Source organism: Phyllobates terribilis, unplaced genomic scaffold (assembly GCF_046119375.1).
Source record: "Phyllobates terribilis strain yellow unplaced genomic scaffold, ASM4611937v1 Scaffold_9__5_contigs__length_417890890, whole genome shotgun sequence".
NCBI classification, from domain to species: Eukaryota; Metazoa; Chordata; class Amphibia; order Anura; family Dendrobatidae; genus Phyllobates; species Phyllobates terribilis.
In genome coordinates, this window is record NW_027362769.1 from 109977544 (window position 1) to 109991957 (window position 14414).

The window sequence follows — 14414 nt, forward strand, 5'->3', positions numbered from 1 at the left end:
TTGTGAAAGGTGATGAAAATGTTCTGATGCACCCCCTGGGCCTTGGGACACCCGGAGCCGGACCCTTTTTGGTGGATGCTGGTGGTTGTAGTCTTCGTGGCGGCGACCCGGTTCCGTGGATCAGGGTGGTCAAACCAGTGGCGGAACTATTTATGTGGTTTTGATGTTTAAATGTCCGACTACGCCACCCGTGGATTGCGGTCAGAGTGAACCGCCGCTGCAGGGCAGACCGCTGAGGCTGGTGTTGTGGGTGCAGCAGAGCGTAGCATAACTCCCCACGGGAGGAGTATAGCCTCAGGGCAGTGTATGCGGAGGATGGGGGTGATGGTGCAGAGCAGCAGCAGTAACGACACGGAGTCAGTGATGCAGTCCAGGGCCTTTACTCACAGTTCTTATTATCCAGACCACGTCTGCAGGTAACGGCTGCCCACGTCGTACTGTGCTCACCAGGTGAGGGGCTCAGACAACTCCCAGATAACTTTGGAGCGCTTCACAGGACCCCCTTTGTGTGTCCTTTGTCTGGCCTTTCTTACCAACCCTTCTGTCCGGCTGCCTCGGGCCTCCTCTTGGTAAACTTGGCGCCAGTTTCCCTGACCCTATGTGGTGCCTTCCTAGCGGGTGTAGCGAGGGGCTGTGCCACATAAAATGTCACAGCCTCCGGTTTCTAGCTGAGGGTCGTTTCCTGCCTCCACTAGTTTCGGGGACCGGTCTCCCCCTTTGGCCTGACCCCTCCACGCAGGTGGATTCGGGCGTGCGGTGGCGACTCGCCCTTCCGCACCCCTGGGATCCCTTCATTCCTCGTTCCTGGAGCCTTCTCCGCTCCTCTTCCTTCCTTCTCCCTCTTCCAGGCCTGGGCCTCTGTTACTAGGCCCGCCTCCGGAGCAGAGCTCATGCAGAGCCCCTGCTCCCTGCCACTTCTGCTCAGACTTCTCTGCACTGAACTAAGATGGTGCCCACCTTTTATACTCCCTTCTCAATGCACCCAGGAACTGCTTCCTCCCTGCTCCTGCACTACAGGGTTCCCCTTCCTCAGTGTTCCCTCCCCCCACTCCAGCCAGGGACAGGGACTGTCGTGCCCATCTCAGAGGCATATTGGTCGCCCTGCCCCACGGCAATGTGGTGTAATGCATGCAGGTGTCGGGTCCTGATCCACACTCCATCCTTACCTGAGAGTGAGATATCACACCTCTGGGTGAGGTGCAATACCTCTGTAGCAACCGAGCCCTCAGGGTGCTACAGTTCCATTTATCTTCAGCCTAGGTGACGTATTGTGATACAGGGCCGTGATTTTGGCTATAAAAGGGTCCCCTAGACCCCTACCCCAAGCTTTTTAAGAGAATCATATATGGCGTGCCAGGAGGCTCTATGGAATGCTTTCTCAGCATCCAACGAGAGTATCTAATTACAAATTTTTAACTGCATCTAGCCCAGGAAATACTTTGTGCCTAGTAGCAGTGTCTGCTAGTCAGCGGATTATCCCAGCTGTTAAGCAAGCTACACCACCTGTAGTTTAGACACTTAATTTTTTCAAAGGAAATGCTTCGGGACCATGGGATACTCAGTGAAGAGCATCAGGAGGCACCCCAAGGCATAGGGGCTGGGACTGGCAGTAGGATGCCTTGCGGTGGACAGCCGAGCTCGATCCTTATAAAAGCTTTTTAACTGCAGCAGCTTTAGTGGACGCTACTGGAGCTGGAATTACGCGGCTGCTGGCATGAGACTTGCCCTCCAATAGATCCTTGTAAATGGATTTAAAGTGTATTCATTCAAATTAGAGAGACAATTTAAATTAAAAAGCTTAGAGCTGCCTCCACCACAGGGGGGCTCGCTCGACCCACCAGCGGACAGGCACCAGTATTGGGAGAGGGGGGCTGGCCATCAGGGTTCACCGCGGCTCTGGCACAAACCCGGCGACACGGACGTGGCACGGGCAGGAGCAGACTGGCCGTGTCGGCTTCTCACTTTTTGGATTTTAGAAGGGCATGACATGCCTATATCTGTATCTCCCCCTCCTTTTATTCCTCCACCTCTTTTATTTTCGCATGACTATATGTACTTGTCACTTTTCCATGTGTTAGTTATGTCTTCTGAGCAGTTTGTCAGCTTTTGGACACCTTTGAAGGTGTTTTCTATGTGTTTCTATGTGTTTTTGTTTGCCTGCCATTGGTTTTAACGGTGTTCGAAGGTGTTCGACGAACAGTTTGACGAACAGTTCGGCGAACACACGGGTGTTCGACGAACCGAACCGAACTCGAACACTACGGGGGTGGCTCAACACTAGTGCTGACAGATCTAGGCACTGCTTTCGAAGCCGAATTGTTCAAGGAGTTTTGCCATCTGTATGGGTGTAAGAAGATCCGGACTACACCGTACCACCCCCAAACCAATGGGTTATGTGAAAAGATGAATAACATCGTCATCGACCTGTTGAAGACCTTACCGTTAGAAGAAAGAAACCAGTGGCCAGATAAGCTACCTGACCTGGTAGATCTGTACAACCACATACCTGTGAGTTCCACCAATTGTACTCCAGCATATCTCATGCGAGCAAGACCCGGAAAGTTGCCCATGGACCTGGAGCTTGGGGTAGTAGAACCCGAAGCAGATATGTCCACTGAAGACTGGGACACGACGCGACAGGAACAGTACAAGAGAGTACAAGCCTGTGTCGAAGACAGTCTGAATAGGGTGAGAGATAAGCAGGAAGCACAGTACAACAAGAGTGCACCAGCAGAACCCTTTACACCTGGAGAAGTTGTACTAAAGAGAAAAAGGAGAAACCACAAACTTGATGACCAGTGGGAGAGGGAACCCTACACAGTGTTAAATTCAAGATTTGATAACAGGAAGACCTGTTTAAGTACCAAGGAAGGAGGAAGAACGACTGCAACGGTATCTAGAGACCATCTGAAGTTGTGTCCAGGTCTGCTAAAGTCCCAGGAAGAAGTGCCTCTCATCATACCGGAGGAGCCTAAAGAAGCAGTAACACATACTGAATTAGGAGATTTCCCGGCAGATTGGCCTCAACTGGATGGAGCGGTAATAATACCTGTGCTACACTTCTACCAACAGCCAGAAGACCCTCCACAGGAGGTAGAACCTGTAGGTGCCCCAGAAGAGCCTGCTCAGGAAGAATCCCCGGAAGAAGGATCCCCGGTTGGAGCAGAGCAAGAAGGCCCAGCCAATGGTACACTTGCCAGTCCCGTAGAGAGGTTAAGGCAGCCTTGCAGTTCCTCCACACCTAGAACTGACAGAATGGGAGGTAGTACAAACACCAGTACCACACACATCCCAGTACTACGTAGGTCAATACGTAGCACGCAAGGTCAGACTCCTGTCAGATACAGAGAGTAGGAAGAGAAACTCTGATAGTATAAATAGTTGCTCCTTGGGGTATGTTATTCTTGTGTAATTTTCACGTATGTATTGACGTATTTTTGCCTTACAATGGACAATTTAGGTGACATGGACACTTTTCTTGTTGCATTTAGTTACCCGTAAGGGTATATATAAAGGACTCGGTGGCTGAGGACTGTGTGCAGCCCAAAAACTATTTACTTGTACATAATTGCACTCCCTGGAGTGCCCCTTTTAGGTAACCACTGAACAAAAACCTGTTTGGCGTGGCGGAAGACGTGGTCCAACTCCGGATCACCTATGCCCTGCAGCCACGCCCAGGGCCTACGTGGAGGGTTTACGGACAGGTCCCTCAAGCTCCCTTGTACTTTGCAGTGAAATGGACACCCTGTTAGGGGACTCACTGACAGCTCAAAAACTCTAATTATTGTACATATATTTATAATTTTTTATGTTTTTGTTACCTGTAATGTTCAAGCAAAGTGCCTCCCGTAAAGGGAAGAAAAGTTGTTATTGTTAACCTGTTTTTGAGAAAAATGCTTCAGTCCAGGAGTACTGAGTTTTACTAGGGAGGAATGTGGCGCCCTACTGCGCAGTGGTGCCACAGAACCCAGAAGGGTGCATGGATGGACTTCTCCACAAGAGGCCCTCACACATTCACATACCTCCACCCTACCAACTCAGACCAGCAGAGGGAGCCCGTTAGGGACATATATATAGGGAGGGTGGAGCCAGGCAGCTCAGTTAGTTTCAGTTTAGTGTTCAGAGACAGAGAGGAACACAGCTCAGAGTTGAGCAGGGAGCATGCTGACGCTCAGAGAGCAGTGAAGAGCAGCAAGCTGGCTGCAGTGCTTAGGCGAGCCAAGGCCTACAGCACGTGTGAAAGCCTAGTGAGGGCCTTGAGTGGGCTGAAGGTAAGAGGAGAAGGAAGAAGTAGTGAGGGGGCAGAGGAGCATACCAGGCTCACCCCGATATATATATACCGGACACCGGGTCCGCGCCTACAGGGACTCCTTATACCCAGTAGGAACCACTGGAACCCCTGGAGGACTACAGGTCCCAGGTTCACCAAACGCTGATTACAGTACCAGGGCTAGGAGTCACGGAGGTCCCAGCGCACAGGGAGAGTGATCTCCAAAGAGAAGGCCCTACCACCAGGTCAGCAGGTGCCAAGAGAGACAGTAACCAAGCTAGGCCTAGTTCCAGGCAGGCCAGAAGCTTAGCGAAAAAGCAACGGATCAGGAGGCCCTATACCCACTCACTGGGGAGAGTCCAGAAGCGCACCCTTCACCTGGAGTACCCTGGACCTGCAGCATCACCAGTAAAGGTACTGAAGCTTACCCCTGTGTGAGTGTCCGTCTTTCCTCCGGGACCGTCCTGCCGTCTCTCCCCTGCACCACCATCCAGTACACCCAACGCTGCCCTGAGGCCCGCTCCACCTGTGGGGAGCCATTCCATCCCAAGCTGTCCTACCATCTGCCTCAGAGGACTGCTCCGCAGCGGAGGCACCCCTTAGCCGCATTCCACAGGTGGCGTCACAAACTTTCCAAATCCCCTATATAATCCCCTTTTACTGACTGCCCTGGGCCAGCCACCGTGATATCCCCTATACCGGCAACCAGAGGCAGGGCTGCCGAGTACCCACCGCCCAGGGGGCGCCTCACTGACATGGACTTTTATTTCTGGAGAGATCTGTAGGAAGGTAGTGGGATGGATTTCTCCCTCTAGTCAGGGTCTTGGAAGTGGCCTATGGCCACGATTCCCATTTAAGCTTTCAGTTAACGGTTGGGTGTGTCATGATTCGCTTGCAAGCTTCAGAGCAGGAGGTCCTGTGTATGCCTGTCTGTGTAAGACTGAACCCAAACCTGAGCCAGAAACTAAAGAAAGGCCATTGACGCAGCCACGAGTGACACGATGGTGCAGTCGACCATGGCAATGGACTGATATGCTGCTAATCGGATGATAAAGTTTGGATTTATTTTGTAAATTGGCAAATAAAGACATTTGAGTTGAATTTTCTTGGGTCACTGCCTCATTGCCACACGGACATGAAAGCCGCTGCCTTACTCCAAGAAAAACAGTCCGATTATCATGATCAGACTCTGATCAGAGTTTCATCAGGGTGGGATCAGTTGTTCTCGAATGTGGAGAGAAAAAAAAAGTTTCTCCACTTTTTCCAGTACGGTCTGATGTTTTCCACAGATCCATAGACTTGCATGCTGATTTTGATCCGAAACTTGGATCAAAATTGGGCACATCATTGATTTTTTTCCTTGGACTTCTTGGCCCAAGAAAACAAAAATCGATCATGTGAACAGCCCCATAAAATAACATGGATACGAATGCTGTCCTTGAAAACCACATACAGCACTCGTCTGATGTAATCGATCTTGTACGCGAGCCCTAAGATCCTTTCAGCCACATAAGAAGACACAAGTATAATAAATGGCACATAGTAGGTAGAGGCCCTGTTAGAGAATTTGCCGGAGCTTCAGGTTATGCCGCCGGTTAATTATAAGGCTCAGCACATCCCCATGTATCTGACAGGTAGCTTTATGAACTAAGTCATCTGTTCTACCAGTTCCCACTGCGTATGGCGTGCAATTCATAGGATCCAATTCAATGAGACAATCTGACATTCGGATTGACTGACAGCAATAGTTGGTAGTAAGTTCATTATACTAATTGTGAATTTTGACTGTGACACATGACAGATCCTATCACAATATGTAGATTTCAAGTACAAAAGGCATTTGTGTTACTAAGATTTGTTCCAATGATATGAACAAATATAAAAGTTTCTTGCTGCACATTTCTTTGAACACCTCTCATTCTTCCTGAGAATTAATCATTAAACATTCATCAATTCCGTCACTATAGGACTTTGTGTCTATGAGAAAACTAAAGTTCAAGTAAGAAGATGCCGAAAATTCTCTCTTTAAAGGGAAACTATATAATTTCTTGTGACACTTCAATCTTTATAAAGAGTGTTTCAAAGAAGTGGCACTTAACAATTAAGTGAAAAGATCCACTTATAGCCTCCTTGTACTAATTAGATGGTAATTATTTGTAGATTTTTAGGTTCAGGTGATGAAAAGAATGTGCTATCCGTGTTAATACTGTATAACCTGAGAGCATTGATTCTGGTAATTACATCGGAGGAGGGTTACAGACGTTGTAGTTTATACAGGTAATAATGTTTGTTTACTGTTCAATTCTCAGTAATTGAGAACCAATAGATGGCACATTGGTTATCCAAACCTTAGATGAATGATCTGTTGTTTGAAATGGCCTTATCTATCAAGGGGACCCTCATCAGTGGAAGGAAGAAAACATCTGCTTGCTCAGAAATGGCTCTCAACAGAGTCTTGTAGTGGTCAGAAATGTCTTCTGAATAGGTACCTATGGGTAGGGTCTCCTATAGTGGCCGGCCACACAGTTGAGACACAGTTATGGCTTTGAAATGGATTATTGGAAATTTAGTTTAGAGCAGTTGTCTACTACTAGGACAACCCCTTCTCAATCTGAGTGTTTGCCCAGTTAAAATAAAAACACTTATACTCACCTCCTGTGCCGGCGCTCTTCCAGCAGTGTTGGCACTTTCTTTCCCGAGCCCTGTGCCCAATCAGTGCTGTCTTCACTGTCCCTACCTTCGGACGTACAGTATAAGTAATTACGAAGAAGTGAGCGGCCAGTCGCAGTTCTGAATTCCTCTCGATTACTTATTCCCGGGAAAACAAGTGCCGACACGGCGCTGGAACAGCTCCGGCACCAGAGGTGAGTATAGGTGTTTTCATTTTGATGGTGGCAAACACTCAGATTGAGAAGGGTTATCCTAGTAGTGGACAACCCCTTTAAATTGAATGCCCATTGTTAATAGACCTGCGGTTTTGCAAAACAAGCAATTAATTTACACTCAGTTTCTAACAATAGGTTTGCAAATGGACTTTCTTACAGTGTAAAACATTAAAACATATCTTATAAAGTACCACCTAGCTGGCCATACACATTAGATAAAGGAGAGAAAATGCAGCCAGCGCAAGTCTTCACTAAGAGCTGTGAACGTTTGAAACGCGTAGACCCAGCATTACTATGCTATTTTAATTTTTTTCCACCTTTTCATTTTTAATTGTTCTAATAAATGTGATGTTTTTTATATTTTTGCGGTTGATGGATTTTCTCTCCTTTTTCCATGGTTTCCCAGCTCAGGAGCCAGCCTGCTGCCTCTGTGCACCGCACCCTCATTAAGGGTGCTCTTCACACCTGTGAGCTGATGTTAGTTTGTTTTTTTCCCATACACATTAGATGGCTGTCAACCGAACAATGCTTCAGCCAATGTTCGGCCGACAGCCATCTCAGCTGTCTTTCCCACACACAGGAGTGCTTGCTCAGCCCAGTGCTCCAATATTCTCTATGAGGAAGCCACCAACAGACATTTCTGCTGGTAGCTTATCTCCGGGAGAACAATGAGATTGGCGGTCCGAAATCTTTGCCCGACCATCGGATGGTCTTTCTTACGAATCTTTGTTTGCATGACTGCACCATACACATGTCTGATTACATTATTCTAATATATTTTAGATGAAGCCGTATATTTTTGATGAATAGCAAACAAAAACACACATTATGCAGTTTGTACAAAAATATCAGACATGCCTGATCGTTCTTTCGGACGAATACGAACATTTGCTGCATAAAAGTCGACCACTTGCCACTTAGAAAAACAAATGACGAATGATCAATTTGGTCGAAATCGTCTACTTTGTACAACTTTGGTCTAATGTGTGTAGGGGCCTTTACACCGATGAGGGGCAACTGAAAAAGTCTGTAGATGAGTTTCTGGCTTGGCTTTTATTCCTGGTCATGTTTGAAGGCTCGAGAAAGGGTTGGACATTGACTCATAGGGCCGCCATCTCACCTATGTGCTACTTTGGAAAATAAACTGATTTGTTTTGCAAGAAAGCTAATTTTCTAACTTTGCTCCCTTGGAGCATTGCCTGTAAGTGTGCTTTCACAGTGCATTCTTTGCCACGTTCAGTGGTCCTGTTGGGGCTTACGTCTGAAACTCTGCAAATGGTGCAGATTTAGTCACTATGTGCTCTATCATGCATCATTTTCGGGCGTATACGCGTACTGGAGGCGGACACTCAGATGTAGTCTACTAGTAGTCTCCAGTAGGTGTATATGCCCAAATATGATGCACAACAGAGTGCACTGTGACTAATTCTGCAACATTATAGTCATTGGTCCCATTGGCGCATATGCCCGAATCCCGTTTTGCTGAGGGTTCAGATGTAAGCCCCAAAGGGACCACTGAACATGGTGAAGAACTCAGTGTAAAAGCAGCCTAAGAAGTCTGTATGGTCTCCCTGTGTTTGCGTGGGTTTCCTCCAGGTTCTCTGGCTTTCTTCCACACTCCAAACACATACTGATAGGGAATCTAGATTGTGAGCCCCAATGGGAACAGTGATGATGATAATAATGTCTGTAAAGCGCTGTGGAATTAATGGCGCTATATAAGCGAGTATAATAAAAGAAATGTTTGTTTGACATGTTATGCCATTTATTTCGAGATGTGTCACATTTAGAAAGACGTTAGGGAAGGACACTTCTGTTGCTACAATGGGAAATGGAATTGCATTAATCAATATATACAAAATGAAAAGATATTAGTTCTAAAAATCCATGTTCAGGCCTCGCTCTTCAGCCATGAGCTTTTCTTAGTCGCAGTCCTACTGCAGAACGTTTCTTATGCATACTGCAATGTCCACTTCCCCTTCTTCGAATGATTACTGCACATTTATTTAGCTCTTATCATTTTTAGGAAATGAAGACCCTTGATAAAGAGATAAGAACATGGGATGTTTATTTGGGCCTGGAATCTACTGTCAAAAATCTAATAACCTCTCTGAGAGCAGTAAATGAGCTGCAGAACCCCGCTGTCAGGAAGAGACACTGGTTGCAGCTAATGAGCAAGACGGGGGTTGGTGTCGATCAGTTCTTCATGTTCTACAGATATGATAAATCCACCACCTATTGACTTGATGTTATGTGTTTTCTTTTCAAGGTGAGATTTATAATGAATGAAGAGACCGTCCTTGGGGATCTCCTGGCCTTACAACTACATAGGGTAGAGGACGAGGTAAAGAACATTGTGGACAAGGCAGTGAAGGAGATGGCAATAGAAAAGGTGAGTCTTCTTTTAAATAGACTAATGTAATGGTTCCACAATAAACATCATAAGTTTGATATGATGGGTCAATTTTATTCTATATACTACTTTGAAAAAATATTGTTGGATTAAACTGTGAATAATGTATTAAAAGGTGTGTGCATTTTTGGGTCTTTTGTTTGCATTTTGAACTGTCCGAAATTCAGAAAATGAAATACACGTCTGCTATGACCATGTGCAGATTGGTGCCAAACTTTGAACTAGTAGGCTTAAAGAAATCGGTCTTGCAGTTGTTGGCGGAGTCCCCTACAGATAAAACACACTTGCTTTCAGCAGGTACCAAAAAGGAACATTTTGCAACTTTTTAAAACTTTTTTTTTTTTACATAACTTGTGACTTATTTGGGGGTCGATTTTCTTCCAAAACTGGTGTAACTTAATTCCTAAATGTAATCAAATGAAAGTAATTCCAATTCCAACAATTTTTCCCATATGTAATTCCTTTGTCAAGCAATACACAAAAAGTGAAACTTTTGCACAGTTTACAGTTTTTTAAAACTTTTTTTAATGCACAATTTTTACTTTTTAGGGATCAATTCTCTAAAAAAAATGGTGTAATCTATGAATTTGGATTGGAGGACTGCAACTCCAAATTCTTAATCCTTTTTTCCTATATGAAAACATTGGTTCATTTTAAAGCAAATCATGGGTTTCTTAGCGTCACCCAAAAGTCCTGGAATAACACTTGAGCCAGAAGTAGCAGACAGAGCGGGTTTCTCAGAGAGTATATCAGTAAAGCTGAAATAATAGAGCAGGAACAATATTCTAATTTCCTAATGTTCTTTATCATAATACTTTTCTTGAGCAGTGATATCTGGAACTATATTTGGAGGCAGCTTCCATAATGCTGATATGATGAAGTTTTCATTCCTGTATATTTATTTCTCAGGTTCTTGTGGAGATGAACCATACATGGAGCACAATGCAGTTTTCTTATGAGAAGCATCTGGCAACTGGAACACCATTGTTAAAATCAGATGAGAATCTGATAGAGACGCTTGAAGACAATCAGGTAAATTTGATATCCTTTCAATATTCTCTTTATGTAAACATTAAAAATAAAATATTATTTTAAAATGTGGCCCAATCTAAACTTTGAAGCTTATATGATCAATTTGAAGGTCATATGATCTGCAAACTCGGATGGACTCAGTCCAAGTACATCTTCAATGAGTGTAGCTTAAACCCAGCACCATAGTCTCCACCATTCTGTACAAAATTCACAATAAATATAAATGTAGGCAGAGCAGCAGCACATTTGCATGTATACATTGAACTGTTCGATTTCTCATATACTGTACTGGACATCCATTCTTTTTTCTTTTTGAGTGATTAGTTTTCTTCATCAGCATTCTACTTCCTGTAATTCTTTGCAGAATGCTAGAAATATATGCAATTGTCTATCAAATCATGCTACATTCTATTAGATGTGGCTATCAAATATATCCAAGCATGAGATACTGCAGATAAAGGGAGCAGACTGTTTTAAAACTTTAAGTTTAGTGTGCCTATAAAGTGCACCTACACTATATCTAATGACAGTGGATTTCAATCCATACAAAATGCATTAAGTTTGTTCTATAAAAGTTGGCAACAATAAGACTAAACATAATATGAAATCAAAATTTAGCAGTATTTACAAAAATGTGTTTGTCTTCTGCTCCCAAAGTAAATAAATATGATTAATAAGCCACTACACTGGTTATATATTTGAAGCTATTGCTGCTGGCCATTTTTAGAAAACTACTTGAGTCTCTGTAATTTTGAAGTGTGCTGCTGAACAATAAATAAAAGAAAAGTTTGCCTTTTTTAAGGAAATAAAAAAGTGACTGTGTCTGGAGCTTTCGTAAAAATATGGTAATTTTATGAAGGCGCTCGGACCCAGCTGTGACGCTTGACAACATGCATAAAGTGCAGGGACACTTATGGGAAAGTGCTTGCCTGTGGTGCCTTATTGCTTAAGTATGTCCAACTGCTTCTGCTCCTGTTTGGTTTGAATAATTATCAAGAATCAGAGCAAAGTTGCTGGGCTGATGGTTTGGAGCTGAATACAGCCATCAGTTCCATTGTGAGGAGCTGCTTTGAACAAATGAGTGTGGTTTTTAAGCATTTAGCATTTTTCACTTGTTTTGCAGTTTTCCTTTTTTAGTGCACAATTTCTCTCTTCAACGCAACACTATTCATAGGTCCCAGAACACAGAAAATGGACCTCTGTCATCAGCAATTCAATACAACCCTAATTTCAGTTTCGTTTACATCAGTAGGGGGTATCTTGTTGACTTTTGCAAAGTCCAGACTTGCTTATATTAAAAGAGAACTTTAGTAGTTTTGTGCAGGAATGAGCGACAGTGTCTTGGTTTTGTTTAAGTTTCTTGGATTTGTAGTTCATTAAAATAATGTCTCTGCTTTCTTCAAGGAACCAAATGCTGTATTTAAAAGCAAATTTTCATACCTGAGTCTTTAGTACTCGCAGAATGAAATTATTGAAAGATTAGTGCTGTATATAGAGGCAGGGGTGTATATAGAAATTATGGGGCTCCTTAGAAAATGTCTGAATCCCCAGTCCAAAAAAATCAATTATTCGGTGGGGTCAGGCGGGTTCATCGTGCGTAGGAGCAGTCTCAAAAGAGAATACGAAGCAACTTTTAAAGACAGATAAGAGGCAAATGTATTGCAGCACGAATACACAAATAGTACCCCTACTGATGCCCCTTAATGTTCCCACCCACTTTGATTACCCTTTCCTGGCCCCATTCAGTATGATACCTGCCCATTCAGTATGACTCTCCCACAGTAAATTCCCCCACACAATTTATCCCTACAGTACCTTCCACATGCACAGCATGATTCCTCCCTCCAGACAATTTGATGGCCCCACAGTGCCTGCGGCATAGTACAATGCCCCCACAGTGCCTTCAGCGCAGAAAAATGCCCCCACAGTGCCTCCCAACACAGGAGGATGTACAACCTCCTGTTCTGTGGCCTCCCTTCTAACACTCTCGCAACTCTCCAATCTATCCTAAACTCTGCTGCCCGACTAATCCACCTGTCTTCCCCGCTATTTCCCGGCCTCACCCCTCTGTGAAGACCCTTCACTGGCTCCCCATTGCCCAGAGACTCCAGTTCAAAACCCTAACCATGGCATACATGGCAACATATCAGACTCTCACTTATTGTGGAAACCTTAAAAAGGAACCTGAAAACCCACCTCTTCCAACAAGTCTACAACCTACAGTAACCCTCGTTCCACCTTACCGCTGCACGACCAGCTCTACCCTCACCTACTGTATCCTCACCCATCACTTGTAGACTGTGAGACCTCGAGGGCATGGTCCTCTCTCATCCTGTACCAGTTGGTGACTTGTATTGTTCAAATATTATTGTACCTGTTTTTTATTATGTATACCCCTTCTCCCATGTAAAGCGCCATGGAAGAAATGGCGCTATAATAATAAGTAATAATAATATTGTTGAAATCAGGACACCACATAGGGTGTTGGGACCTGTTGTCGAATAGCTCCTATGTGGCACTAAGCACCTCCTCAGCTCACGGGTTTCATAATGACTGCGTTGTCTACTGCCATTGGCAGTAAAATCCAATAATCTACCCTGCATGTTGACTTAAGAACAATGCTATTAAAAATTTTAAAAATTCCAAGATTTTCATTAAATATGTGGCCAAGGTTCGTCAGAGACTACTCTGAGTTCTTGGGATGGAACCAATGATATTACTGTGACAGATCCGCACATCGTCACCCCTCCTGAAGTCACTATTAAGTCAGACGGATCACGTGATACGGATCCTCATTTTGCACCAATGTAACGTTCCACACCCCTCGGGACACGTAAGGTCAGATTGGTGCAGTTTTACACCGTCACCCCCTGTCCACATGGGCCCAAGGAAGCACTGGGAGGGAAAGTATGTGGTCCAAGTAGTCACTTACGTGGCACCACACTCAGACTGAGAGGCCCCTTTCACTAGCTCCTTTGAAATAGAACCTTATCAGCCCGGTAGAACTGCCACCAGTTCCTGTTCAATATAAACCTGGGCCATTAACGGGAATTATATCAGGCCAGAAACCAGCCCCGGTAGCATAGGAAGTTAAACCGAGAAACGGACGTATGGATTCGTAAAAATGAAAAAATGAAAAAAAAAACACTTTTTCATTTTTACGAATCAATTTGTGAAGCACCTAGGGGGTTCCAAGTGCTCACTATGCATCTAGATAGGTGCCTTGGGGGGTCTAGTTTCAAAAATGGGGTCACTTGTGGGGGAGCTCCATTGTTTTGGCACACAGGGGCTCTCCAAACGCAACATGGTGTCCGCTAACAATTTGAGCCGATTTTCCATTCAATTTGTTAGCGGATACCATGTTGCATTTGGAGAGTCCCTGTGTGCCCAAACATTGGAGCTCCCCCACAAATGACCCCATTTTGGAAACTAGACCCCCCAAGGCACCTATCTAGATGCATAGTGAGCACTTGGAACCCCTAGGTGCTTCACAAATTGATTCGTAAAAATGAAAAAGTGAAAAAAAAAACACTTTTTCATTTTTACGAATCAATTTGTGAAGCACCTGGGTGTTCCAAGTGCTCACTATGCATCTAGATAGGTGCCTTTGGGGGTCTAGTTTCCAAAATGGGGTCACTTGTGGGGGAGCTCCAATGTTTGGGCACACAGGGGCTCTCCAAACGCAACATGGTGTCCGCTAACAATTTGAGCCGATTTTCCATTCAATTTGTTAGCGGATACCATGTTGCATTTGGAGAGTCCCTGTGTGCCCAAACATTGGAGCTCCCCCACAAGTGACCCCATTTTGGAAACT

The 14414-nt window shown here is 44.6% G+C and overlaps 1 protein-coding gene across 1 annotated transcript in view; it reads left to right on the top strand.

Moving 5' to 3' along the window:
- The window catches only part of LOC141161707 (dynein axonemal heavy chain 11-like), a 1128345-nt gene that overhangs the window by 76913 nt on the left and 1037018 nt on the right, over positions 1-14414 (top strand). Inside the window, exons 12-14 of the mRNA XM_073646926.1 lie at positions 9182-9340; positions 9425-9547; positions 10478-10600. Of these exons, the coding sequence (XP_073503027.1) occupies positions 9182-9340; positions 9425-9547; positions 10478-10600 (405 nt within the window). The remainder of the gene's footprint in view (positions 1-9181; positions 9341-9424; positions 9548-10477; positions 10601-14414) is intronic.